This window comes from Podarcis muralis, chromosome 14, assembly GCF_964188315.1.
Source record: "Podarcis muralis chromosome 14, rPodMur119.hap1.1, whole genome shotgun sequence".
NCBI lineage: Eukaryota > Metazoa > Chordata > Lepidosauria > Squamata > Lacertidae > Podarcis > Podarcis muralis.
The window spans coordinates 4702390-4727863 of record NC_135668.1 but is presented as its reverse complement, the minus strand read 5'-3'; the positions used below and the strand labels follow the sequence as shown (position 1 = coordinate 4727863).

At 50.0% G+C, this 25474-nt stretch overlaps 1 protein-coding gene across 27 annotated transcripts in view; it reads right to left on the bottom strand.

The window, feature by feature from the left end:
• Positions 1–23503, bottom strand: part of TPM1 (tropomyosin 1) — a 33625-nt gene extending 10122 nt beyond the window's left edge. Inside the window, exons 1-10 of one of the 27 annotated variants that reach the window (XM_077919050.1) lie at positions 23193–23500; positions 21798–21923; positions 21502–21627; positions 7616–7749; positions 6325–6442; positions 5772–5842; positions 5373–5448; positions 2740–2802; positions 2155–2224; positions 69–151 (exon numbers count right to left, since the gene is read on the bottom strand). In XM_077919050.1, the coding sequence (XP_077775176.1) occupies positions 69–151; positions 2155–2224; positions 2740–2802; positions 5373–5448; positions 5772–5842; positions 6325–6442; positions 7616–7749; positions 21502–21627; positions 21798–21923; positions 23193–23306 (981 nt within the window). In that variant the 5' untranslated portion in view covers positions 23307–23500. Of the gene's footprint in view, positions 1–68; positions 152–2154; positions 2225–2739; positions 2803–4431; positions 4508–5372; positions 5449–5771; positions 5843–6324; positions 6443–7615; positions 7750–14825; positions 15012–21501; positions 21628–21797; positions 21924–23192 lie in introns of those variants that run through there. The other 26 variants (XM_077919051.1, XM_028706887.2, XM_028706874.2 and 23 more) reach the window with 26 other exon arrangements.
• Positions 23504–25474: the final 1971 nt, after the last annotated feature.

The following is a 25474-nucleotide window of genomic DNA, read 5'->3' as shown; positions in this document are numbered from 1 at the left end:
TTTAACCTGCAAGGCTGCAGCAGCGAGGCGCCTCGGGGGCAGAGGGGCAGGCAGAAACAAGAGGCCAATTACATGGAAGTCATGTCGTTGAGAGCGTGATCCAGCTCCTCGCTGATGGCCTTGTACTTGAGTTTCTGAGCATACAACTCATCTGAGAGTCACCAAGGGGAAGGCAGAAGAAGTGGGAGGAGGAGGAGGAGGCAGTGACCAAGGGTGATGTGGAAGCAAAACACCGTCCAGAAGTCATGGCAGCCAGGAGGGGAGAGATGGAGGTGTGTGGAAGGCGGCAGCGTGTGGCACAGGAGAGGTGTGAGAGAAAGCAAAAGAAAACAGATGAGTCAAATGGGTTCAAAAAGAATTCAAGCAGTGGAGTTGCTAGATGGGGGTAGAAATAATAACAATACAGCATTCCTCAGCAAGAAAATGGTGGGAAGCAAACATCAAAGTGATACTGCAAAAACTCTCCTAGATGCTAGCTTTCCATTAAACCTGGATAAAACTTGTTCCCACTTTTCTACATGCATTTGAGCTGTTCCATCTCTGCAGCCAAAAGTTGTACAGTTTAGACCAGCCTTCTCCAAGCCAGTGCCCTCCAGATGCTTGGACTACAATATCAGCTCCAGCATGATGCAACTGTGCTGGCTTGGGGGTGTTAAGAGTTGTAGTCCAAAACATCTGGAGGGCACCAGGTTGGAGAAGTCTGTGGCCTAGACGCAGCTTGAAGCAGAAGTTGCACAGCCCCCCCCCAAGGAAGGCTTTCCTACCAGAAACACACTGGGGCACCAGCATTTCACCAGAGGGAACTTTTTTCTCTAGGACTTGTCAAAGTCCTTATCTCTCCTACTGCTCCTTCCGATTCTGTCATTGCATCAAGGGGCTTGAACTCTTGGACCTGGTGCCACTGTCACAGGGTCAGACAGCAGATTGGCTCAGCAGAAAGAATAGCGCTGAGGCCCAAGGGGCTCTGAAACCAAACTCCTCCTTTCCCCCGGAGATGTATGCCAGAAGCACCAGAACCCACAAGCTGGCAAAGTCCAAGTCCAAAATATTCTTCCAGTGTAACAGCAGACAACCCCTTCCCATGCAGCAGTTCCCTACAGAATGAGAGCAGGGTCAGGCCTCACACCCCAACAAGAACAGGAAGACTTGAGGGAAGGCTCTCCAGCAACTACTTCCATTTCCCCAAGTGTCCAACCAACACAGAAGAAAATTCCAAGGACTTGTGAAGACCTTGGAAGCAAAGGGTGCATGTAACTGCTAAACAGATGCTCCCTATTAACACACAAGCAAGGCTTCAAATGTCGCTGACAGTGGAGTCAGTAGGTGCCACCAAATGGCTGTCTTGACCTTCATTCATCATCTCCATCAGAAAACTATGTCAACTTGCAACATTCCTAATGGGAGCAACTGCAATGCCTCCCTTGGCTGACATTTTCAGCCAGTGATCTTAAGGCACTCATAGCATTTCCTATCTGACTTCTTCATTTTTTTACAGTGGAATATTCCAGAAGGACCAGGAGGAGGAGGAAGTGGAGTTCAATATTCAAGAGAATGAAGTCTTGAGACACCAAAGGGACAGAGACAAAAGAGAAAGATGCAAAAGCAAAACCTTCTGTCTAAAGCCAGTTATCAAACATTCTGAAACCCCATTTTCAGTCAATTGTTATTCATCTGCCCTGTTCATGCGTTAAAGGTAAAGGTTAAGTCCTGTCAAATCTGACTATGTGGAAACACCATTTACCTTCCTGCCACAGTACTTATTTATTTACTCACGCTCACGCCGGTGTGCTTTTGAACTGCTAGGATGGCGGGAGCTGGGACAGAGCAACAGGAGCTAACCCCGTCACGGGGATTCAAACTGCTGACCTTCCGATCAGCAAGCCTGAGAGGCTCAGTGGTTTAGACCACAGCGCCACCTGTGTCCCCTCCTGTTCAGACAGCAATCTTCCTCCCTTGCCTAGTGGTCACTTCCGTTCCAGACGCAGTGATGCTAGGGAGGTCTCCCAACCTCTGCTGCCTGGCACTTATGCATGGCAGACGCTTACCAGTATTGACCAAAAATTAGCAATTGTCCACTGTAAGTGCCTACTTCAAAGATGGAGTTTGCTGTCTCAGCCTTCTAGGTTAGCAAGGGATGCAAATAAAGAAACGTACCTTCTAAGTCATCAATGCTCTTCTCCAGCTTAGTTACCGACCTCTCTGCAAACTCAGCTCGGGTCTCAGCCTGCAGGCCAAGAAAACACACAAAGGCAATGGTCAAAAAGCACAAGGAAGGTATAGGAAAGCTTCTGCATTGTGCAAAGAGGCTGGGTGGCGGCAGCAGCAGCAGAATCTTCCAAAACAGAGTGGGAAACCTGCTCCAAATACAACAATATAGCATTTCAATTATTTTTATTTATTCATGTTGTATCTTGCCCTTCCTACCAAAGGAGCCCAAGGTAACAATTATATTTATAGGTGACATCCAATTACATTATGCTCAGAGTAGAACTATTAAAATTTATGGACCCAAAATCAATGGCCTAAAATTGGATGCAGCCCTCTGTTTTTTAGTACATGGAGCCCCCAAAGGACATTTTCTGGTCAGAATGGAAGTTTCCCAACAGCAGAGCAAAGCTCTCATGCCCTCCACTTGGGCAAGAAATAAGATTCTTCATGGTGTTTGGCCAAAATCTCTTAAAAGCTGCAGGGAAAAGAAGAGGGTTGGCTTCTGCCCCAAGGATACAGCGGCATTTTTACCTCTTTCAGTTTGTCAGTAAGGACCTTGATCTCCTCTTCATACTTGTCCTCCTTCTGCGAGTACTGTAGATTAAGCAGACCAATGGAAGGTCAACTGAGCAGACATGGGCAGCACTGAGGTGGCAACGTCCAATATCTTTACAATCACAAATTGAAAGACCACTAAAAATAACTGCATGAGAAGAAACCAGCAAAACTGCAATGCCAGGAGTAAGTGTTCAGATTTCATTGTGCAAGCCCAAGCAATAGCCTGTTGTAAGCTAAATGCATTAACAGTGGAAAAGCTTATAACAGGAATGGCCCTTCAAATACTGCTGGACTCCCAAATCCCACCACCACTGACCATTAGCCACACTGCCTGGGTCACTGGCTCCCCACCCTGGCTTATAGCTCTGGCTCAAACCAGCTGTTTCTGCAGGACTGCACAATCTCCCTCATGCGTGGGGGCAGGGGGGATCTGGAAAGAGGTTTGCACTACAGCACAGAACTCCTGACACAGGATGATTAAAAGATAGCCTATTGGGTGCCTTGTTCAGCTTCATAATGCTACAAGCCACAGTCACAGTCTGTTCTTGAAAGCATCCATTGCCGATTCTCAGAAATCCAGTTAAAGGGTCAAAGACACACAGCTTTCATCTGGCAACAAGTGACTGTTGACGCAGGCTTTTGCTCTACCTCTCTTTTTAGAATAGTAATAAGAAATCCACTTTGCAACCCTAAACAAAACTGTTATTATACTATTTTATTATTTTATTGATCTACAGAATGCTTTTACAGTTCTGTTTTACTGTAGGTCTCAGCAAAAAGAGCAGTGCTTTGCTTGCAGAAGATCTCAAGTTCAATCCCCGACACCTCTCAGTTAAACAGATCTCAAAACAGAAGGACATGGAAATGTGCTTCTTTGCCCAGGACCTGACAGCAGCCCTCTGGACACAGCTAGGTAAAGAGTCATCTGAGGTAGCTTCAAAACCCATCCAATCTGTATTGTATTCACTGTAAGTATCACCTTGGGAGCTTTGGGTGATTACGGTCACATTCACACCATACATTAGAAGTGCAATGATACCACTTTAAATGGTCATGGCTTACCCCAAGGAATTTTGGGAGCTGTAGTTTGTTAAAGGAGCTGAGAGTTACTAGGATACTTCTATTCCCCAGCACAGAGCTACAATTGCCAGAGCTCCCTGTGAAGAGGGATTATTAAGCCACTCAAGGAATTGTAGTTTCAGGAGGGAAACAGGGGTCTCTCCTAACTACTCTCAGCACCCTTAACAAACTGCAGCCCCCAGATTTCTCTGAGGGAAGCCACAACCGTTTAAAGTAGTACCCTAGTGCTTTTAATTGTATGGTGTAAACATGGCATTAGAAGCATCAGAAATAAGTGGCAAGTAAAATATATTAAAAAAGAGTACTCGGGAAGTAAATTCCCCACTGGAGCAGTGGCGTAGCGTGGGGGGTGCGGGGGGGCCGGCCACACCGGGCGCAACATCTGGGGTTAGGGCAAATCCACGGGTTAGGGGGCGCAAATCCAAGGGTTAGGGGGCGCAAATTACTTGCCTTGCCCCGGGTGCTGACAACCCACGCTACGCCACTGCACTGGAGGCACCAGGACTTGCTTCAGAATAAACATTCTGACAAGTGGCTTGGAAAGCCCATCATGTAACATTTGCACCTTTCGCAGCTAGACCATACCTTTTCTGCCTGAGCTTCCAGCGACCTCAGGTTGTTGGTCACAGTTTTCAACTCCTCTTCAAGTTCAGCACATTTGCTATTATTTTGGAATGGAGGGAGGAAAGGGGCCAAGAGGAAGAACAGTCATTGGGGGAGGGGGGAGGGAAAGAGAGGGAAGAAAAGATAGAGAAAAATGAAAACTGAATCTCAGAGCTTAAGAAAGGGCCTTGAAAGAAGCTGAACCCACTTGAGATCAAAGAGATAAATTAATCGCAGAACCCCAAGTTGCTTTGAAGGACTCCAAAATATTGTCCACAAATCTGCTATGCTACTGGGGCATCACACACGTGCTCTGGGTTGGGTGAGTCAAGAGTCCCTGGTGGAAAGGCCCCCAAATGAACGTTGCCACATTTCAGCAGGGCCAAAATGGCAATTTTCGAACTGTCTGCAGACCTGCAACAATCTTCTGTCTGGATTTTCCATGGAATTCTCTTTCTGCACTCAGGAGCCAATGCAGATGTGACTTGTACAAGCACAATTGTGGGTTTTAATTGACTCAGGTTGATTTATTGATTCAGGTTGATTCAGTATTATTTATTCTGCCAACGCCAGATGTTTTGGACTACAGTTCCCAACAGCCCAAGCGGCAGGTGTAGTCCAGAACACCTGAGGGCCGACTTATCCAAAACTCTTCAACCAACCCAGGAGGTTCAGCTTCTTCTTGGGGCTCGATCAGCTACAAAAAAGGTTAAGCACACACCTGTGCACACACACGCCGGCATCCACACCAGAGACGAGAGAAAGCAAACACAGGAGAGGAAGGAGAAGGATAAAGGGGAGATCCAGCCACTACTGCTAAGAGGCATCTAACTAGAAGGTCAGGGTAGCCAGGAGATTTGGGTGGCAGCTAAAAAAACCTGATCATTCGGTTCACAGATACAGAGGTATGTTGTCTCCAGTACCTTCTCCTCAGCAGCCATTAATGCTTTCAACGTTTGATCCATTATCCTTAACTGTTCCTCCAGCTGTCGGGCTTGGCTGTTAGTGAACACATGAAAATGCACAAGAGCCATTCACAAAACAATCCGTGTGCGAGTAAAAAAGCATGCAGTGACCCAGACCAAATAAGAGAGGCCCCCAGAGGAAACGATTCAGACACCACGGAAGCGCACAGACGTACGCAGGCGCAACGACACGCACACACACTCAGGCGTGCCAAGGCATGCAGCAGACCCCCGCAGCTGCCGCTGGAAGATAGCCAGTCACCGTCCCGCACCAGACACTCATGTACTGCGACATAAATCACACTTGCCGCACGGACCCCAGAGCCCTTTTTTAATCGGCCAGGCAGTGGCCCCTACCTTTCTGACAGTTCAGCCCGCTCCTCCGCACGCTCCAGGTCGCTCTCAATGATCACCAGCTTACGAGCCACCTATAGCAATGGGGAAAGCAGAAGGAGGGGGAGACTCAGGGCCCAGCAGCAAGATGGAGACTGCGGTGGAGAATCATCTCCCAACAACATCTGGAGGGCAATAGGTCAGGGAAGATTGCCCCAAGTAACTGTGCTGACCGTACTTGAGACATGGAGGTGGAGAGGGAGACCATTTCAGAAGGCAGGAAGCCAAGGTCAAGTCCCCAGCTTCAGGAGATGGTGTACAACTCCCAGAGATCCTGCCCTTGTGAAATTTCAGCACACACTCTCAAACACTTGCTAGGCAAAAGACATCACATTCCGCCCCGCTCTTGTGGGCTTCCTCCACAAAGCTTCTCCGCTCAGATCCTTGCTGTCTCTCAGTGGGTCACCCTGCCACCCCATGCCTTCTGCAGAGCATCTCAGGTCTGCCTCCTCACAGGTCCTCCTTGGAAACAGCAGCCAAACCTCCCAAGGGCCCCTGACTGCGCTCAAGTACCCACCTCTTCATACTTGCGGTCAGCGTCCTCAGCAATGTGTTTGGCCTCCTTGAGTTGGATCTCCTGGATCTCCATCTTCTCCTCATCCTTCAGGGCTCTGCTCTCAATGACCTTCATTCCTCTGGAAGGCAGAAATTACAAGGGTTGGAAAACAGCTTGCTATTGAAGGCCCATTTGTGTCTCAACAATTCTGCTCCCCTTCACCCCCCCCCCAAAGTTATTTCTGTGACCTGTAGGCAAATCAGCATGGCCTCTCTGATTTTGCCTAATTTATGCTTCCCTGGATAGTCCTGGGGTATAAAGCACCTGCCTCCAACCCACTGAATATCTTCTGCAGCCATCTCTCTGGCTAGGAAAGTTTCCACAATTCTAAAACACTATTAAGGACTTCCCACAAGTGCCTTCCTCACTGGTGGGCTGAAATTTTGTCCCCCCGCCCCCAGCTCATTTCACTTTTGGATACCAAAATTAAACTTCAAGATAGTCCAACTATCTAGTACATGTATGGCTGCCACTCACTCGTATGGGAAAGAACAATTCGGTGCCACCCTTCCATTCTTGGCAGCGACTGGCTCAGCCTCTGCTCACAAATACTTTGCAGGGGTGTAAAAGGGTACAAACTTCCCTTCAAAAGACACAGCTACTTACAACAGGCTATTTGCTAGTTTGCTTTTTTTTTTAAGCCAGTGTCCAGGGAATGCACTGTATGCATCAAGAGGACTGTGTAAGCCAGCCTCACGCCCTTCTGGGGCTGAAAATGGTGTACAGGTCAGTGGTCATGCATGCCTCAAATGCACACAAAGGGGGAGTTAACTGTATAAATTTGGAGAAATTTAATAAAATAATACCCTGGTGGACTGGGCCCCATGTCGGAGTGCATGTGCATGTATGTATGCTTGTGTCCACATTCACACCAGAGAGTTGAAGCACAATGATACCACTTTAAAATGTCATGCCCCCCCCAAAGAATTCTGGGAGCTGTAGTTTGTTAAGGGTTCTGAGAGCACTTTGGAGATCCCTATTCCCCTCAGAGAGCTACAGTTCCCAGAATGGTTTAACAATCCCTCTTCTCAGGGAACTCTGGGAGGATATGGATGTGTGAAGATGCCATTCAGGTGCCCTCTTGCCAAGATATGCTGTGCATTAGGGTACGTGGCCCAACACAACCAAGGCTAAAAGGCCCAACACAACACAAGCCAGGCCACAACAGCTGCTATGCTCCTGCCTCCCAACTGAGGTGGTTTTTTGGGGGGATTTTTTTGAGATTGGACAACAGTTGGAGGGCTATCCCCACCTTTCGCTCTCATCTGCCGCCTTCTCAGCCTCCTCCAGTTTCTGCAAGGCTGTTGCCAGGCGCTCCTGGGCACGATCCAACTCTTCCTCTACCAGTTGGATACGCCTGTTCAGAGAAGCCACATCGCTCTCAGCCTGTGGAGAAAGGAAAACGCCGTGAGTTTTGAGGGAGCCGAAGAGGTGGTTGGGAAGCACACTGTGAAGAGGAAAGCCAGCTTCTCCCCAACCTGGCGTCCTTCAGGTGTTTTGGACTACAACTCCCAGAGCTGTAAGTCTGAAACATCTGGAGGGTGCCAGGCTGGGGGGGAAGCAGACGGAAACAAAATAGGGGAAAGTGGTGTTTTGAGGGGTTAGCAGAGAATAAGCAACCAATTATTAAAGTAGAGGATTCTTTAAAAAAGCAGGCTGTGGCCATGTGTGTCCCCATCACCGCTTGCCTAATCTGTTAGAATATTTCTCAATTCTTTCCTTTTCATAAGAGTTACTTCATGATATACCTCAGGCAGTCTCATCCTTCACTCACTGAGGGATCAAGAGCCACTTTCACTTATCAACAGTCAAAGGAAATGGACCACCCACCACCTTTCAGAGCTACAACGTGAAAGAGCTACATGGGTATTAAAGATCAAGGGCAAGAACACGAAGGGTGGGGAGATGAGGCCCAGCAACTGCCCTTTACAGATGTGCTGCCCTGGATGCAACTCCTCCTGCTTCCAAAATTTAGATCAAAAGTGGCCAACACAGCACCCTCTGTATGTTGCTGGATCCCCAACTCCCACCATCCTCAATGACAGGTCATGCTGGCTGGGGCAGACAGGAGTTGGGGATCCACCAACTTCTAGAGGGCACCACACTGGCTACCATCATTCCAGATTGCAAACTTCTTGGGGCAGAGAGCTGTCTTCTCCTTCGCACCAGCCTGACATACTTCCAGACTTTTTGCTCAAATCATGGAGTAAGGACGGAATTGCATTTCCCCCATGAAAAGCTTTGGGGTCTCTGCAGGGCATAAGCAGGCCAGGGGAGTTTCTGGGAGTCCTGGACAGGACCCAAAGAGACAGCTCAGACTCCTGGCTGATTCTCCAGGGCTGGGCTGATGCTGAATCCTCAGCCAAGTCAGCAAGAGAAAAACCACAGCGCACGGGGAAGTGGCCTGCACTCTCAGATCCTCTGTGCCAGAAAGGGCACCAGTCAGTAGCTCCAACCCAACGTGTGGTGGCCCACGTGCCATATATGATCCTATCAGAGAGGGGGAAAGAGTTCAATACTTTTTATACAACTTGTCAAGGGACGCCTTATTTTACAAGGAATGTCATTCCCTACACCCTGTGGAACGCCCTTCCAGCAGATGTCAAAGCGATAAACAACTACCTGACATTCAGAAGACATCTTAAGGCAGCCCTGTTCAGGGAAGTTTTTAACGTGTGATAGTTTACTGTATTTTTGGTTTTTATGGAAGCCGCCCAGAGTGGCTGGGGAGGCCCAGCCAGATGGGCGGGGTATAAATAATAAATTATTATTATTATTATTATTATTATTATTATTATTATTATTATTATTATTCTAACATGAAATATGAGCAAACCAGACTACCTAATTTTAAATACTTCCACAAGTTCACAGCGACATGTCAACTTTGATGGAAACTCCACTGTGTGCAAGAGAGCTTACTCACTAGGAAGTGGGTTTAGGACTGCAACCTAAGCCACATTTTCATGCTCTTCTGCAAACTCAGTTGCTGTGGTTTTTGATGCAAAAGCCTCACTATTGCTTAGGATCTCCAGTGCAAAAAGATCAGGAATAAATACAAGTTTCTGGAAGTCAAAAGGGCGACGCCACATTTCAATGCACTGAGCTCCTGTTCACTTGGGTGGGGCCTGCACAGAATAACTTCCTGGGCCGGCGTGGCTGAAGCAGAGTCCATGTGTGCTTTCCGAGGCTCTCAGTGTTACAGCACTTTCATCTCTGGGGAGGGGGAAACTGGCAAACAACCCTGGTCTCAAGTGCGGAAAAAAACCGATTAGGCAGCCCAGTTAATAATTACATCAAAACTGATCTCAACCCAACTGCAGTCTGCAGTGATTAAAGGTCAGTATCCCACTTCCTGTTCCCAAAGCAGAAAGTCAGCAGAGGCTTGCTTGTAGTTTCCTTGAAAGTCCCAAAATTATGGCCTTGCTCTCCCCCCCCCTCCGCCTTTCTCCCCTCTTTCTGCAAAGCAGGGCTTTTCCTTATATGGTAAAGAAAACTACCCATGACACCGGAGGGGCACTTCCAGGGCTAGCCGATAAACACAAGTTTCTGGTCTGTGTTTGCTCATAGTTTCACTATGAGAAGACCAGGGATTAATGATTGCTGCTGGGCTTGACAGCAACTATTTCCCTCCCCCTCCAGTCGTCATTCTGAAGTGAATGGGAAGGGAACAGCACCCTCCACCCTGCAGAGACTCCCCTTCAACAACTCTGCTAGTTACCGGATCTGTGTGTTTTAAAGGAGTATCCTCACAGGATTTGGAATTTGCACAATACACTGGCCATTTCTTACAGCCTGGCCTCTAAGAGCTTGCCTGCTCTCCAGCCCTGCACTCCCATTCTGCAGCAGGCTAGACAACATTTTTACAGACTTATCAACTTTTGTGGACTTACTTAAACGACCTTGGCTTTAAAAGTCCTTGGGTTGATTATATATCTCCACCCACCCCAGGATGGCTTCTACATTATTTTCAAGCTGCCGGAATTTGTTAAATGGGTTGATCTGGACATGTGTTTTGGGGGATTTTTTTTTAAAGGAATCATGTTTGATTTAATCTGTTTTTACTATTATTTGCTGCCTCCAGTCTCTTTGGAGAAACAGGCAAGCAAGAAAAATGTAAAAAATATACATACAAGGCTTCCTTAACAGGCAACGTTTTCTCAGATGCTGAGATGAGTCCCCAGGCATAGGACTGCAGCCTGAATTGCAAAACCATCTAAGTCAGGGATGGGGAAACCTGGACCCCAAGTCCCAGCAGGCAGCATGGCCAATGGTCAGAGACGGCAGGAGTTGGAGTCCTGCTCCACCTAGAGCCCACATCCCCAAACAGCCCTGGCTCCGGGTTCCCCTGCCCCTCCTCTCCTCATCCCCGCCTCCCTGTGCTTTGCATGGTGATCAAGTCAACAAGTGGGTCACCTGCCATTAAGTCAAGCATCCACCCCACACGGCACCTGCCCAACTAAATGTTTGCTGCAGAGAAAAGGGCAGGATCCCAGCAGGCAAACAGGAACAGCAATGAAGGCCCCACCTGCACTATACACTTAAAGCTTCCCTTTTCATGGCCATGGCTTCCCCAAAGAACCATGGGAGCTGTAGTTTGTTAAGGGTGCTGAGAGTTGTGAGCAGGCCCCCATTCCCCTCAAGAGAACTACAGCTCCCAGAGTTCCCCGAGAAGAGGAATTGTTAAACCACTCTGGGAACTGTAGCTTTGCGAGGGGAATGGGGCTCTCCTAACACCTCTCAGTAGAGGCACATGGGTGGCGCTGTGGGTTAAACCACAGAGCCTAGGGCTTGCTGATCAGAAGGTCGGCGGTTCGAATCCCCGCGATGGGGTGAGCTCCCGTTGCTCGGTCCCTGCTCCTGCCAACCTAGCAGTTCGAAAGCACCTCAAAGTGCAAGTAGATAAATAGGTACCGCTCCGGTGGGAAGGTAAACGGCGTTTCCATGCGCTGCTCTGGTTTGCCAGAAGCGGCTTAGCCATGCTGGCCACATGACCCAGAAGCTGTACCCCGGCTCCCTCGGCCATTAAAGCGAGATGAGCGCTGCAACCCCAGAGTCGGTCACGACTGGACCTAATGGTCAGGGGTCCCTTTACCTTTAATACCTCTCAGTAGCCTTAACAAACTACAAGTTCCCGGGATCCTTTGAGAGAAGTGATGGTTTTTGAAGTGGCATCGCAGTGCTTGAAATGGAGGTGGGAGGGAGCTGCTGGCAGCCTGAACATTTTGTTGCAGGTGCCACTTTTTTTTTTTTTGTCTTAACAAAACAAAACAAGTCCTGATCTGAACACCTGTATGGCAACCCTGCGCATAGCAGCCATGTGAAACTCAGCCCTGTAGCAAAGGAAACCAGATTCAAAGATGTTCACATTGGTTTTTCTAAAAAAAATGGTACCAACATCATTATGCATATTTACTTAGAAGTCAAGGGAGATTATTCCCATGTAAATGAACACAGGATCAGAGCTTGAATGAAACTGGTTAGCAATGCTCAGGGAAGTTGCCCATCACCCAGGCATCCATGATGTCTGAGTCACCAGCTGCACCTGCTCAAGGCAGAGTTCTTTTGTGGGTGAATCTCAGACAGCATGCTTGAGAATTTGCAGCCCAGGCAGCACAACCACACACTAACAACCTGGATGAAGAGAAAGTTGCACGAAAAGCAGAGCAGGAAAGTGCACAAATAGGGGTCTTTTTCAATAGTAATGATGGCTAAGTGGAATCTCCATGTTCAGTGGCAATGTGTCGTTGAATGCTACTTTCTGGGGAGCAACAGCACCAGAGTGCTACCTCCTTTGTGGTCCCCCAGGAAGTTGGCTACCACAGGAAACAGGATGATAAGCTAGAGAAGCCTTTAAAGGCTGACCCAGAAGGGCTCTCTCATGGGTGGCATACGCAGAAAGTGACAAGGGAGTTTTGTCTTTCAGCAAATACCAAAGGGCAGGAGTCACAATCCAAAGAAACTGGGTGGTTGCGGGAGAGTTTTGTCATTTTAAGTACACTGTTAACCTGCAGAATTATCTGCCACAGGGAGCTGTGGCGTTGAGTAGCAAAGCCATTCCTTACACAACAAAAGGTGGGAGCATATTCTCCCAAATGAGAAGAGTCAGGGCAGGAGCAATGACCCCCAGATGTTGTCAGGGCTCCCATCACCCAGCAAAGCTGGCAGCCAGCATGGCCAGGGTTCAGGGAAGGTGGAGAGCAGTATCCTTGCAACATCTGGAGGGCCAACGTTTGGCTGAGCAACTCCCCTGGCAGGCAACAAGGAATGCCATGGGGTGCATGAATGGTCTGGCCCTCCCCCATCAGCCCACTTCATTCCCACATTGGCCATGGAGAAGCGGGGAGGGAAATGTTTTTCCATAACCAGCACCCCTCATGCCCCAATCTGCTCTGCAGAAGGCTTTTATTACTACTGCTATTTTTTGCTAGCCTACTAAGAGAACTGGTAGGACAGATGATGTTTCCATTCTATAGGAGTGGGCCATTGTGAGAAACAGATGCAGGGCCAGAAGGGTCTTTGGCCTGATCCAGCAAAGCTATTCTTATGCTCTTTGATCTGATCCAGCAGCAGGACTCTTCTGATGTTCGTTGAGAAAGAACTCTAGTCCAGGGTGAGGAACATCCTCCAAATGTTGCCCGACTACAACTCCCATCATCCCTGACCTTGCTGACGACTGCAGCTGATGGGGGAATGGAATCCAACACCTTAAGGAGGGCCAAAGAGTCCCCACCCCTCCTCTGGCCAACAAATTTGCACAGGTATAACACACAATGTTGTTTGCACCTAATACTGTGACCCTGTATTGGGAACATTCCAAAATGAATGTTCAGCTGCCTCTCAGGGCTGGGTGCAGTGCAAGATGTGCACAGAGGGGGGTGGTCTCTCCTTCATTGGGGATGGATGGCCACCTATATCAGTGATACTTTAGCTGTGGGTCCTGCATTGTAGAGTATTGGACTGTATGCCTCTCGAAGTCTATGAATCAGAGTGGGAAAGGACCCCAAAGGTCATCTAGAGTCTAACCCTCTGCAATGCAGGAATCTTTTGGCCAACGTGGGGCTCAAACCCACGACCCTATGGGTTTCTATGATTCTAAGCAGCATCTGGGTGTAGCCAGGAATTATTTTAGCGGAGGCAGGCTTTTGTTGCAGGGGCAGAACCAAGATATCTGCAATGAAATTGGTCGGTTAGTTATTTCTATTTATTTACTTGATTGGGGGGGGCGCAGACGCCCCACCCCCTGACTACACCCATGGGAGCAAATCCTCCAACATTTTAAAGAGAAAAGTTAATATGCTGCAGAGGACAGGACACTGGGTTTAAGTTGGAGGGGAATTCAAGTCTCTGCTTAGCTTTAAAGGATTTCTGGTTTGCATTAGGTCTCCGAGCCTCACCTAAACCGCCCCCCCCCCCCCCAGGTTAGGGAAGGGCCCTAGCTCAAAGGAGGAAAGGGCAGAACAGCTCCTTCTTAGGAGGCAGATGGTTCCAAGTTCGACCCTTAGCAGGCCCCGGCAGAGCTGGGAAAACCTCCTGCGCAAATCCCTGGGGAGCCCTTGTAGCCAAAACTGGAGCATAGGATGCTCCAATGGTCCCCCTTGGCATCAGGCAAATTTCTGGGTAGGCTATGAGGCTGGCATGCCAATTTATGCTGCTTACAAGGAAGGCCGGATAAACCGGAATCAAAGTGTGCACATTAATGCATGTCCTTCACAGCCATGCTGTTTTGCATGGATTTTATACTCCGTTTAAAAAAGCAAACACTTAGAACCCCCTCGCTGTGCCCAGAGCCCCGCCCTCTTCATCCCAGAGGTGTAAAGGTGGGTTTTGCGCTGCCCCGAATTCAGATTTTCAGGGGCACGCGGTGCAGACCTGCCACGGCGCGCAAAGCAATCCTAAACGGTAGCTCACTCTAGCTACGCTTCCTCTCCGAGCCTGAGCCCCCCGAGCCCGAAGCGACTCCTGCAAGGCTCTCCTCGGCCTCGGTCGAAGCCGCGCCGCGCCAGGCTCCCCTTGCAACGGCCCGCTCGCTTCTTGCGGGGAACTTTCCAAAAGCGCCGCCTTTGTTCGCCGAGGCGAGGCCATCGCAGCATCCCCGGCAGCCCCCTTTGTCTCCCGAGGAAGCTTATGGGAGACGGGCTACGGGGCGCGCCTTGCAGGGCACGAGGCCCGCGGCGGGGAACTGGGCTCCCTCTTGTCTCCGGGATGGAAGGGCGACCGAGGAGCTGCCGACTCCAAGCGGGGCTCCCCAAGTCCCGCCTTGCTAGAAATCCGAGGCGGGAGCTGGAAAGAGAAAAGACCCCCTTTTCGCGCTCCGCGTCCTCCCGGTTCCCAGGCGAGCTGGATCGGGGGCTCCCCCGACGCCAGAGGCGCAAAGGCGCAGGAAGGGCGGCCGCCGCCCTTGGGAATGCGGCGCCCGGCGCGATGCTCGGGGGATGGCCGGCGCCGCCGCCGCCGCCTACCTGTTCGCGCTGCGCCCGCTCCTCGTCGAGCTCCCGCTGGAGCCGGCCGGCCCTTTCCTCGGCGCCGTCCGCCTGCTCCTGCAGGCTGCGGATCTTGCGGCGCACGGCCTCCAGCGAGCTGAGCCCCGCCGCCATGGGCACCGCAGGAGAGGAGAGCAAGAAGGGGAAGCGGGCCGCGGCCGACCGGCAAGCAGCGCGGCGCAGGGCCAGGAGGCAAGGCGGCGCCCACCGCCGGCTCCTCCCGCCTCGCCGCCTCCGGAAGTCCGCCTTGGCGGCCCCGCCAGCTCCCACCTGCGCCGCCAGGAGACGCCGCGTCTCGGCGCGGAGCCGCGCCCTGCCCTGCAGTGGGCACTTACTCGCAAGTAAGCCGCACTCCTTTCAAGGCCGCATCTCCAGCGCCTGAAGAACCGCTCAAGCCCAACCAGCATCACCGAGATCTGCGGGACTTCCTGCGGATGAAATGCGCTGCGGATCGCGCTGCCTAATTCCTCGCCAAAGTTATATGTGGAGACCTCCACCCCTTTTACACTGTTAGTTTGGAAGTAAACCTCTCTCCTTATTAATTTTAAAAAATCAATAATATATATATCCAGCTTGATTGTAACAAGTGGAATTGTAAAACCAGTGGAATTCATTTCCTAGAATTCCTCGGGAGTGAGTCCAGCTCCAGTTCAAAGCCGTGGGATTTGCTACTGAGGACGCGTGTCCACCGGGTCCAATGGATCACGAAGTCGGACACGACTAAACAACAAGAAGCATGTCCATGATCAGTTTGCATGCAGACACAGTTCCTCACATACTTTTTTTGCAAGGCCCACAAAATCTTACAGCGGAGTAAACACTTCTGGGATCATGCTATGTGATCTGCTTTTGATTGCCTCTCTGCATTGGTAAAGGGATCCCTGACCATTAGGTCCAGTCGTGGCCGACTCTGCTTTATCTCGCATTATTGGCCGAGGGAGCTTCCGGGTCATGTGGCCAGCAGGACTAAGCCGCTTCTGGTGAACCAGAGCAGTGCATGGAAACGCCGTTTACCTTCCCGCCGGAGTGGTACCTATTTATCTACTTGCACTTTGACGTGCTTTCGAACTGCTAGGTGGGCAGGAGCAGGGACCGAGCAACGGGAGCTCACCCCGTCACGGGGATTCGAACCGCCAACCTTTTGAGCGGCAAGCCCTAGGCTCTGTGGTTTAACCCACAGCGCCACCCACGTCCCTGCCTCTCTGCATAAGAGTACCCAAATATTTCCCCAGTGCATGGCTCTGAAGAGGCAGGCAACCTCTGGACTGTAGCACAGGTCAAGGTGAAGGATGCTCTTTCACAGACACCTCAAATCCCTGCATCAATAAATCTAGCATGTCAGGGTTATGCCTTAGCTTGTTTTCATGGGCGTACTAGCTATCTAGATGTTTTTGTATCAGTAGTGGAATTTATTAACCAAGTAAATATATTAACCATTTTTGCACACTGAGATACAATCCTGTCCTGTGAGCCCTCCCTTGCTGCCTGAAGTGGAATAGCTCTGACACAAGATGAGAGAACTTGGTATGGAATGCAGCCGGATCTCGCATTTCCCAAGGTGCATCCCCCTGACCCACAAGACTCTTGCTTGGGTAGCAAGGAGGGGTCACTTGGCCTTGTTCCTGTGCTGTGGTGGACTAAGCGGCTTTGTCCCAGGCCTGTTCTGCTAGAACTGCCCCAGCCTCTCTCTCCTATTTGTACAAAGACAAAATGCCCTGGGGCAGGAATGGGTGAGAGGTTTGGGGGCTTGCTGCAGCAGAAAAGGGGGAAGGGGGAAGTGAATGGAGACTTTCCAGAAAAGGTGCACAGGTGCCACCTGGTGGTCAAAGATTCACAGTACAGTCATACCTCTGGTTACAGATGCTTCAGGTTGCATTTTTTCAGGTTATGGACCTGCCAAAAGCTGGAAGTGCCGGAACTTTGCGCATATGCAGAAGTGCAGAAGTGCAACCCACGCGTGTGCAGACTTGGGGCTGCGGGTTTGTGGACGCTGCTGGTTGCGAACATGCCTCCCGCACGGATCACGTTCGCAACCCGAGCGTCCACTGTACTTCCAAGGTGGGGTTGTGCTCCCAGGGACAGATGCTTTTGGCTCTAAGTGATACTACAGCAACACTCCTGGCTTTAAACCATCTAAAGAGTTGAGCCAGCTGTCACAATCGCACAGTAGGAAGTAGTTACCAGGGACTGAGCCTGCTACAGATTCCCAGCATCAATTGTTTAGCAGGCTACCTAGCAAGAGCCAGATATGCAAAAACAAGACAGACTCCCACCAACAGAGATTGCGAAAGGGCCACCATAACAACGCAAATGAAATGGGAAGACATGAGAATGAAAGGTGCTTGTCTACGTTTCTGGAAACCGTTATGGGAGATATGTAGTGCAATCTTATGCATGTCTATTCAGAAGCAAATCCTGTTGTGTCTGATGGATATTACTCCCCAGTCTGGAAGGGTGGAGCTCAGTGGCTTTGCATTCAGATGGCCCCAGCTTCAATCCCTGGCACCGCCAGGTATAGCTTTGGGATTTCTATTGTCTGAAACCCCCGAGAACTGTTCCCAGTTAGTCCATCTACCTCAGTATTGTCTCTATACTAATTCAGTACAAAGCTGCTTAGGTTTTTAGGATTGTGGCCTTAATGCCACTTAGCATTTGCTGGCATTCAAATCATTTCACATGCCTTATCTCACCAGTCCTCACAAGAGTCCTGCAAGGTAGACCAATATTATTACCATCTCTATATTGGTCTATGTTTGCAGGGAAGGCTTAGAGAACTTGCATGAATTCTGAAAAGTATGCTTGTTCAAGATATCAGCAAACAGAATTGTGGCCTCTGTGCAACTCTAGGTGTGTTCGGTGGGAGAAGGGGGCTTTACTTCCTTCTATTTGGGAAAGAGCAAATAAATTGGCTCTGAACATGCTTGTGTTATAATGCAAATGGAATGGAAAAATTGTGCCCCGCCCCCTGAGAAAACAGGAAGGGGGAATGAGCAGGACTTGCTGGGGTAGAGAAAACTAGGAAGAATACTGGCTGAAACACAGGGAATGTCAAACCAGAGAATCGCCTTGAGTTGAACACTCCATATTCCAGAGTCATTCTAGGATAGGTGGGGCTTAGTGACAGCAGGATGCTCAAGTGCTGTCCAAAATACTCCAGATATCTCCAAGGAGTTTCATAGCAACAAGGCACAGGGGGATTCTTGGCACCACCAGAAAAACCGGGGTGGAGGACAGTCGAAGGGCGGTCGAGGAGAGACCTTATGCCATCACCATTCCTTCCTTCTGATTGCAGAACCAAGTGGAGAATACCAAAAGGATGCCTTTTGTAACTGACTCCAATTGGCTGGTCTTGGGGGTTTGGTAAAAAAATTAAAGTGGATCCTAAAGCCTGCCTACTCCTGATCTCGTCCAGTACTGCTGTCTTTGACTGGCAACAGCTTGTCAGGGTCTCAGGCAAGGATCCTTTAAAGCAGGCTTTGCCAGTCTGGTGCCCAGCTGGCTGGAGTTGATGGGAGTTTTAGTTCAAAACCCTGAGGGGCAGGGCACCAGATCACCAAACTTCTACATGTAAAAACCAGGGGTGTCTGCCATTGAGCTATGGGCTTCTCTTTTTCTGCTCCCCCACAGGGAGTGGTTTCCTCACTCCTACCTTATCTACTGATATGAGCTATGACAAAGGCTAGCCAGGGTTTCCATTTGACTAGAATTTGCAACTTCAGTTAAACTTTGGCTTCAAATCTTGGTCAGATGAGTTGCCAAGTTGGGTGTGGTGGGTGTTGGCCTATGGCAGAATCAGCTCCTCCTCAGCCCTGGTTTAAGCACGACACCAGGTATATATATATTTAAAACCCAGTAATTTGACAACCTACCTGGCTGGGATTGAGCACTTAGCATCTACAGAACCTTCTGCCGGGTTTTCAGCCCCAACCAGGTGCGTTGTCTCTGGTGACTGTGAGCAAAAGGAGTACGCCAGAAATCCAGTCTGTGGCATATGGCTCTGGCGCACTAGTTGTTTCTACATGTAGATGTTTCTGCTTTTAAATACACATACACACAGCTTCATATATAAACTGAGCTTCAATTGTTTGCTTTAAAAATACCCCTTTTAAAAATGAATGGAGAAGTCTGCAAGGAGGGTATTTTTTTAAAGAGAGAAGCTGCTTAGCCCTCTTCATTATAACAGTTTCCTTTCCACAAGACAGGATGTTCCACATGTTCAGAATTATATCCTACGGAGGTCGGCACATGGAAAATATTGTTCTGGTCATCCAAATTGATTTTTAGTTGAAAGCTGTGTTCAGAAGCCAGAAGGAACTTGGCCTGCTCACCCTCCTGGGAGGGAGGAAACCCCCCACGGATGGCCATTTTGGATTACCATAAACCTCCTGAGGAAGCCTTCAAAACACACACACTCAGGGCAGAAGTGGAGGATGGAGTAACAGGCAGATTTCAGCTGCCATTTCATGCACCTGGGAAGTAAGCCCCAGATTACTCAATTCACCTTACTTTTGAGTATAATAGTATAGGATTGGGCTGAAAGGCTGCAATCCCTAAACAATTACCAGCCAGCAAGCCCCACCCCACTCAATCTACTCAGTGGGACTCAGTCCTGAGTCAACATGCTGCACGAGTAGTACTGATCTCTCTCTCTCTCTCTCTCTCTCTCTGTGTGTGTGTGTGTGTGTGTGAGAGAGAGAGAGAGAGAGAGAGAGAGACTCTCTCTCTCCTGATAGCAAACATAGTTTTCAAAGCAGAGCAAGTTCAGTTGGGGCTGCCTGTACTACAGCTTTCTGGCAGTGAAGGCTTCTGAAAGTAGGATCTGTGACAATTTAGAACAATAGGGCACACCTTTACAGTAAAAGGGCACCTGCCAAGACTCTGCTGACTGGTGGAGGCCACGCAGGGAACAGGATAGCAACACCCTAAAGTTACTCATTAAGCTGTTCCCTCCCACTACAGGCAAACCAGTGTGTCTCAAAGGAAGTGATTTGGAGGCTGACTGCCTTCTGCTTTGCCCATGACTAATGTCCCCGCAGTTGCCCAATCCCAGCCAGTAAAGGTGATCTCACTCCAGGGAGCCCTTCCTCATGCACACTCATTTAACATCCGTCCTTCCCTAAGCATTTTTCTGAATCAATCCAGGAAATTATTTCCTCTCTAGGCAAGTTGGCCTTCTAGATCAAGTAGCACTGGATCTCCTTTTGCTGCTTTCTACAAAAAGAAACCCCACACCTAAAAGGTACAGGATGGAAAAAGATGGGGAAGGAGCTCTCGCTTTCCTTTCAACATTTGCAAGCCAATGTGCCTGCTTTCTGAATTAAAGGGAAACTGCAAGAGTCTCCTTCTGAGAATCCAGTAGCATTTCTCAGCTCTCCCCAGCCTTCATCTGAGACAAGCCATTTCAAAATAGTCTGCATTCTTTTCCTTATAAGGAATATCTCCCCTGGATCTATATGCGGTTCCTTTGAACAAGTTAAATAAACCGGCTGGCTGGAATGCTGACTTCCATCTATAGAATGCCACATACAGGGGAAACACATCTGAAGCAGATTAGACGCAGCCTGTCTCTCAGACGAAGAGTCATTCTGTGGTTCTATGGCTGAAATTAAGTCAAACAGATTCCTTTCTAGGCTGGGCACAAGACTTTCTTTTTTAATCCTACGCAATGGACTGAGCAGAAATAAGAAAGAAGTTTGTCTTCCAACTTGCACTGGATCTTCTTCATTTAACACCGCACTTTCGCCCATTCTTTCTAAAACCACTTATGTATATGGAAGTTATGCTACCATTTTTCAAATGAGTGAAATATAAGTGACATCATCTGCTTGGGATGTGCATCACCAGCTCTAAACTTGGGAGGACGTCTTTACTTGGAAAGAATTTCCCTTGCACCGTAATGGACGGGGAGCTACAAATGTCTGAGAGTTACATGCATGGGACTATTTAATACTCGTCAAGGGTTAGACAGGTGGGCGGAATGAGAGGCTGCAAAGGGTGCAGCTCTCACCCAGACCATATAAAGTGCTGAGCTATATATAACCCCAATGCTTATTCTCTGGATCTATCTCCTGCAGACTGCAGACCCAGCAAGTATCACCTTCCGGGCTGAGTCCTCACAGCTGTAGTTTTCTTGACAAACCTTCTGACTTTCAAAACCAGAAGATGGCTTGGAAGTTAAGAATCATTGGCCTAACTCTACCACCACATCCTCAAGCACAGAAATCTTTAGGTACTGTGTATCCATTATATGCACTGAAGCCTCAACTCAACAACCCTAATTATTTACATCCCTTCTCTGTTTTATGTGTATCAATATGTGTCTTTTGAATGGTTGCAAAGATTTTAAATGTAACATCAATTATCCCTTCATCCTCTGCCTGCATATTGACCCCCGAGAGACATCTTTCCCCTTCGCTTATGAAGCTGTAGCACTTTACACGCTTTGAGGTACCCAAAATGAACAAATGGTACCCATGCTCTTTGGTGATGGAGTGACTGTCATCATGCAAGGAAAATGGTATGTTCCGGCCCATCCGCCCATGTCAAGAGATGCCTGGCCCTGAAGATGGACTTGTGTGGCCTTAGAGATGTCTTGGGCTGATGGCAGCCCAAATGTTAGTGGTGTGTGTGATGGTGGAAAGGGAAGGGTACTCACATCTGCAGCCTTTTTCTCTGCCACCTCCAACTTTTCCTGGGCATCTTTCAGGGACTCAGAATATTTGTCCAGTTCATCTTCAGTGCTCTTCAGCTTCTTTTGCAGAGACACCAGCTCATCCTCCAGCTGGTTGTGGCGTGGGGAAAGCAGGGAGGACGTGTGGGAGAAGGGGGTGCAGCAGGCAAGGTGATCGCGCAGAGGAGAGGTGCAGGTGCAGAAGGACAGATGGACAGAGGAGGAGAGAAGGAGGAAAGAGGGAGAGAAGGAGAACCGTTAGCATCCTCTCAGCACGGTACCTTGGTGGCCTTCTCATCCGCAGCCAGCAGGCTCTCTTCCGCTTTGTGCTGCTCTTCCAGAACCTGGTCCCTCACATCCTCAGAGGCCCGCAGTTGCTTTTCCAACTGCAGAATGTCCTCCTCCAACTAGCCACGCATGTTAGAGGCAAAAGAGGAGGAGACAGACAATACACTCAGATGCATTTGTGTCCAGGGACATTGCCCTGCCTTCAGCCACCCTCTTGGATTCCTCCCACCCACCCCGGAATTAGCAAGCACAATATTTTTAAAAGTCTCCATCACATGGGCAGACAAGACCAGAAGCAGGAGAAAAGGCATTAACCAAATGGCATGTGAGGCAGGATGCAACAGATCTGAGCCGTGGACTCAGCCCCATCCACAGGCCAGTCAACACCCTGTGCTTAGATATAGGTATTGACTTAGAGGGTTTGGTTGTTCTTTTTATTTTTTAACCCCACTCTGGATATCACTTTAAAAAAAGTGGGGTGGGAGACAGTCCCTGATTTGAACTGGACCCCAATCCAGCTATACTTAGTCACTAGTAAATCTTGCTGAAACCAACAAAACAAGTTATTTGTGAGCAACTATTTTCAGTGGGGCTTAGTCATGACAAGCTTGAGCTGGCCTGGGCTGATTGATGGCAAGGACCCTCATGCCCCCTTGGAAGCCAAGCAGAACGGGGAATGTTGGGGCTTCCTCCCACAGGGAGGCTGTGGGCTCAGTCCTCTAGGCATGCCTCCTCAGGATCAGGGCCCTTGAGCCCAATGGGCAGCCTCACCGCCTGGCCTTCTGCATCTTTTCTCAGAAGTAAAATCCCACCCCCCATGGGATTTTGCTTCTGAGAAAAGAGACTTCTGGTCCTGCTGTAGGGATTCTGCTCCTCTCATTGCAGTGAAACTAGTTTGACGCTCAGAAAGCTGGCAGGCCGGCCTGTGTCTCCGTGTGTCAGAAAGTCCCACCGGCACACCCTGCTTCTCCTCCTCCACGACCTGGGAGCCGCGGAGCGGGGCCTGCTACCCTCGAGCCACCGTCCAGAAACCTTCCCCTTCAGCCTCCTCCGGAGGAGGTGCAGGCCCCTTCTCTCCCATGAGCCCAGCTTCTTCCAGGGGCAAAAAAGAAAGACACCCCCAACTTTAGGCAACTTTCCTCGACGGCCCACCGCGCGCCCTCTTTCTTACAAAGCACTCCAGAAACCCAACGCCGGGAAGGCAGCCCGTCGGTCTGGAACCTCCCGGAGATCCACGGACCTTACTCCCGAGGAAACACGTCGAGAATCGGGAGGGTCGTTTGCTGGCGCGCCCTCTCGCCTTCTCGGGGGGTGGCTCCCCATATTCCCCAGCCCCGCTCCAAACTCCCTCCACTCCCCTGCGGGGCCCCGACGGGGCGTCCGCCCACCTGCTTGCTCCTGTCCTCGGCCGCCTTCTTGTCGGCTTCGGCTTGCTCGGCCCGGTCCAAGGCGTTCTCCTTGTCCAGTTTGAGCATCTGCATCTTCTTCTTGATGGCATCCATGGCGGCGGTGGTCGGGGGTCAGCGGCAAGAAGAAGAAGAACGTCCCGGTTCGAAGGCGGCGGCGGCGGCGGCGGAGCTGTGCGTCTGGCTGCTGCTGCTGCTTCTGGAGCTGCCTTCCTGGAGGAGGCTGGGCTGCGCGGAGACGAAGGGCCGGGCTGAAGTGCGAGCGCCTCCCCAGTCGCGCCGGGCAGATAAGTACCGCCGTCCCCGGGGGCCGAGTGCATTCCTGGAGACATCCAATACTTTTTTGGGAAAGGGCTCGCGCCGCCCTCCCTCCGCCCGCCCGCCTCCCTCCCCAGCCCTCCTCCTCTCCTTCTCCGCATCTTCTTCTCTTCTCCCTGCCATTTGATCCCAGAGATGCCTATATAAGGGCAAAGAGGGACGGGGCGAGAAGGCAGGAGCCGCTGCTGCCGGGGAGCCTCCGTCCAACCTCGCGGCCCGACGGCGCTTCTGCTTCTACCCCCAAGAGGCGGCCCAGGATGGCCCTCAGCAGCCTGGACGGCTTTCCCAGGAGGCGGGTGAAGACCATGGACGGCCGTTGGGCTCTGCCTGGCTCCTTGCTGCCTTCCACCTCCGCCGTCGGAAGCGGGAGATTCCTCCGGAGCGCAAGTGGCCAGGGCGCCCTGCGCCTTCCCGTCCTTTAGGGCATCTTGTGAGAAGAGGGTGATGGACCCGATGGACGCCCCCCTCCCAGGCTCTTTTTACCTTTATACAGTCCAGGGGGAAGCGGGTTCAAAGGCAGACTCAAGCCATTAAGCTCTCCACCTTCCTTGGATTAATTGATTGTATTTCCTAGATGCTTTTCATTCAAATGAATCCCAAAGTGGTTTGCAAACAATAAAGAATATCGTAATACAGCATAAGAGAACCTCTCAAGTACAGCATAAACCATATAAAATAATTAACAAATCAACAGTGAAATAATTACAATCGCTTTATAAAATACTTTACTGATAACCCTGAAGAACGGCAGCCACTGAAATCAAATCTTGAAGTTTGGCAAACTCAAATAGACTGATTGGTCCTGGAGTGGGGAGGGAGGCAAGCTGGGATTTTGCCTTCCCCACCCTTTTGTAATTGTTATGTACTGGAAATCAATAAAACCATACTTCTAATAAAATTTCAAAAAACCAGTTAATATCTATGGAACACTATTAACAAAGCAGCAATGAAAAATAAGCTAAGCATCACAATTACAACAAAAGTCATTATATATGACATTTATAACCTATAAAACATGAATCTTTGGGCCACTCCTCCCTCAGCCTGATCTACCTCATCTTGGGAGGGTGGCACTGAAGGAAAGAGAGCCGGGCTCTATAGAGGAAGGGTAGGAAAGCTATTTCTTCTGTTGAGGGTCACACTCCCTTGGGCATAACCTTCCACAGGCTGCATGCCTATGGTGGGCAGAGCCAGAGACAAAAATGTTCTGGATTAGCTGATCTGGAATCAGGACAGCCTGGCTTTGATGTCCACCATAGCTACTACCTCCGGTAAGAATGCCTAGGCTTGACCCGGCTATAGAGCTGCTGCAGCTGGACACCTCTCTCTGCCCCTGGGTCAAGCCTCACCTGGGGATGGAGCTGCAGCTGGGTGGGCACATGCTGCAGCCCAGGCAAGTGGGCAGCAGCGTTGCTGCCTACTCTCCTCTGCACCCCCGGGTCAGGCTTGACCCAGGAATGGAGTTGCGGCTGGTGGCGTTTGGTGCAAGGAAGCTGCCCGTCTCTGCAGCTCCTTCACACGCCAGATCCAGGCTCTGATGAGGGAAGCCTGTTGTGGTGGCCCCTGGACCATGGCCTCCCCAGCCCTCCCCCCACGCTACACCACTGGGCCAACCAGATGCCTGTGGCGGGAAACATGCAGGCAGAACCTGAGCACCAGAGGCCTCTCCCCTTCTGCAGTTCCCAGCAACTAGTGTGCAGAAGCACAGAAAGTGTGTGGGTGATGAGATGTACATAAAAAATCCAGGCAAATTGAGGAAGCAGAAAAAAGGAGCCCTGATGGGATGGAAGAGTGGGCAACTTCAGAAGGCATTTGAGGACCACATCAGGTGCGACCCTGGGTCTCAGGTTTCCCCTCTTGTGCTGTAAGAGAAATGCAAGATCTAATTGCACTAAAAGAAACACAATAAAATCAAGCAATAACATGTTTTAAAACTTAGATGGACA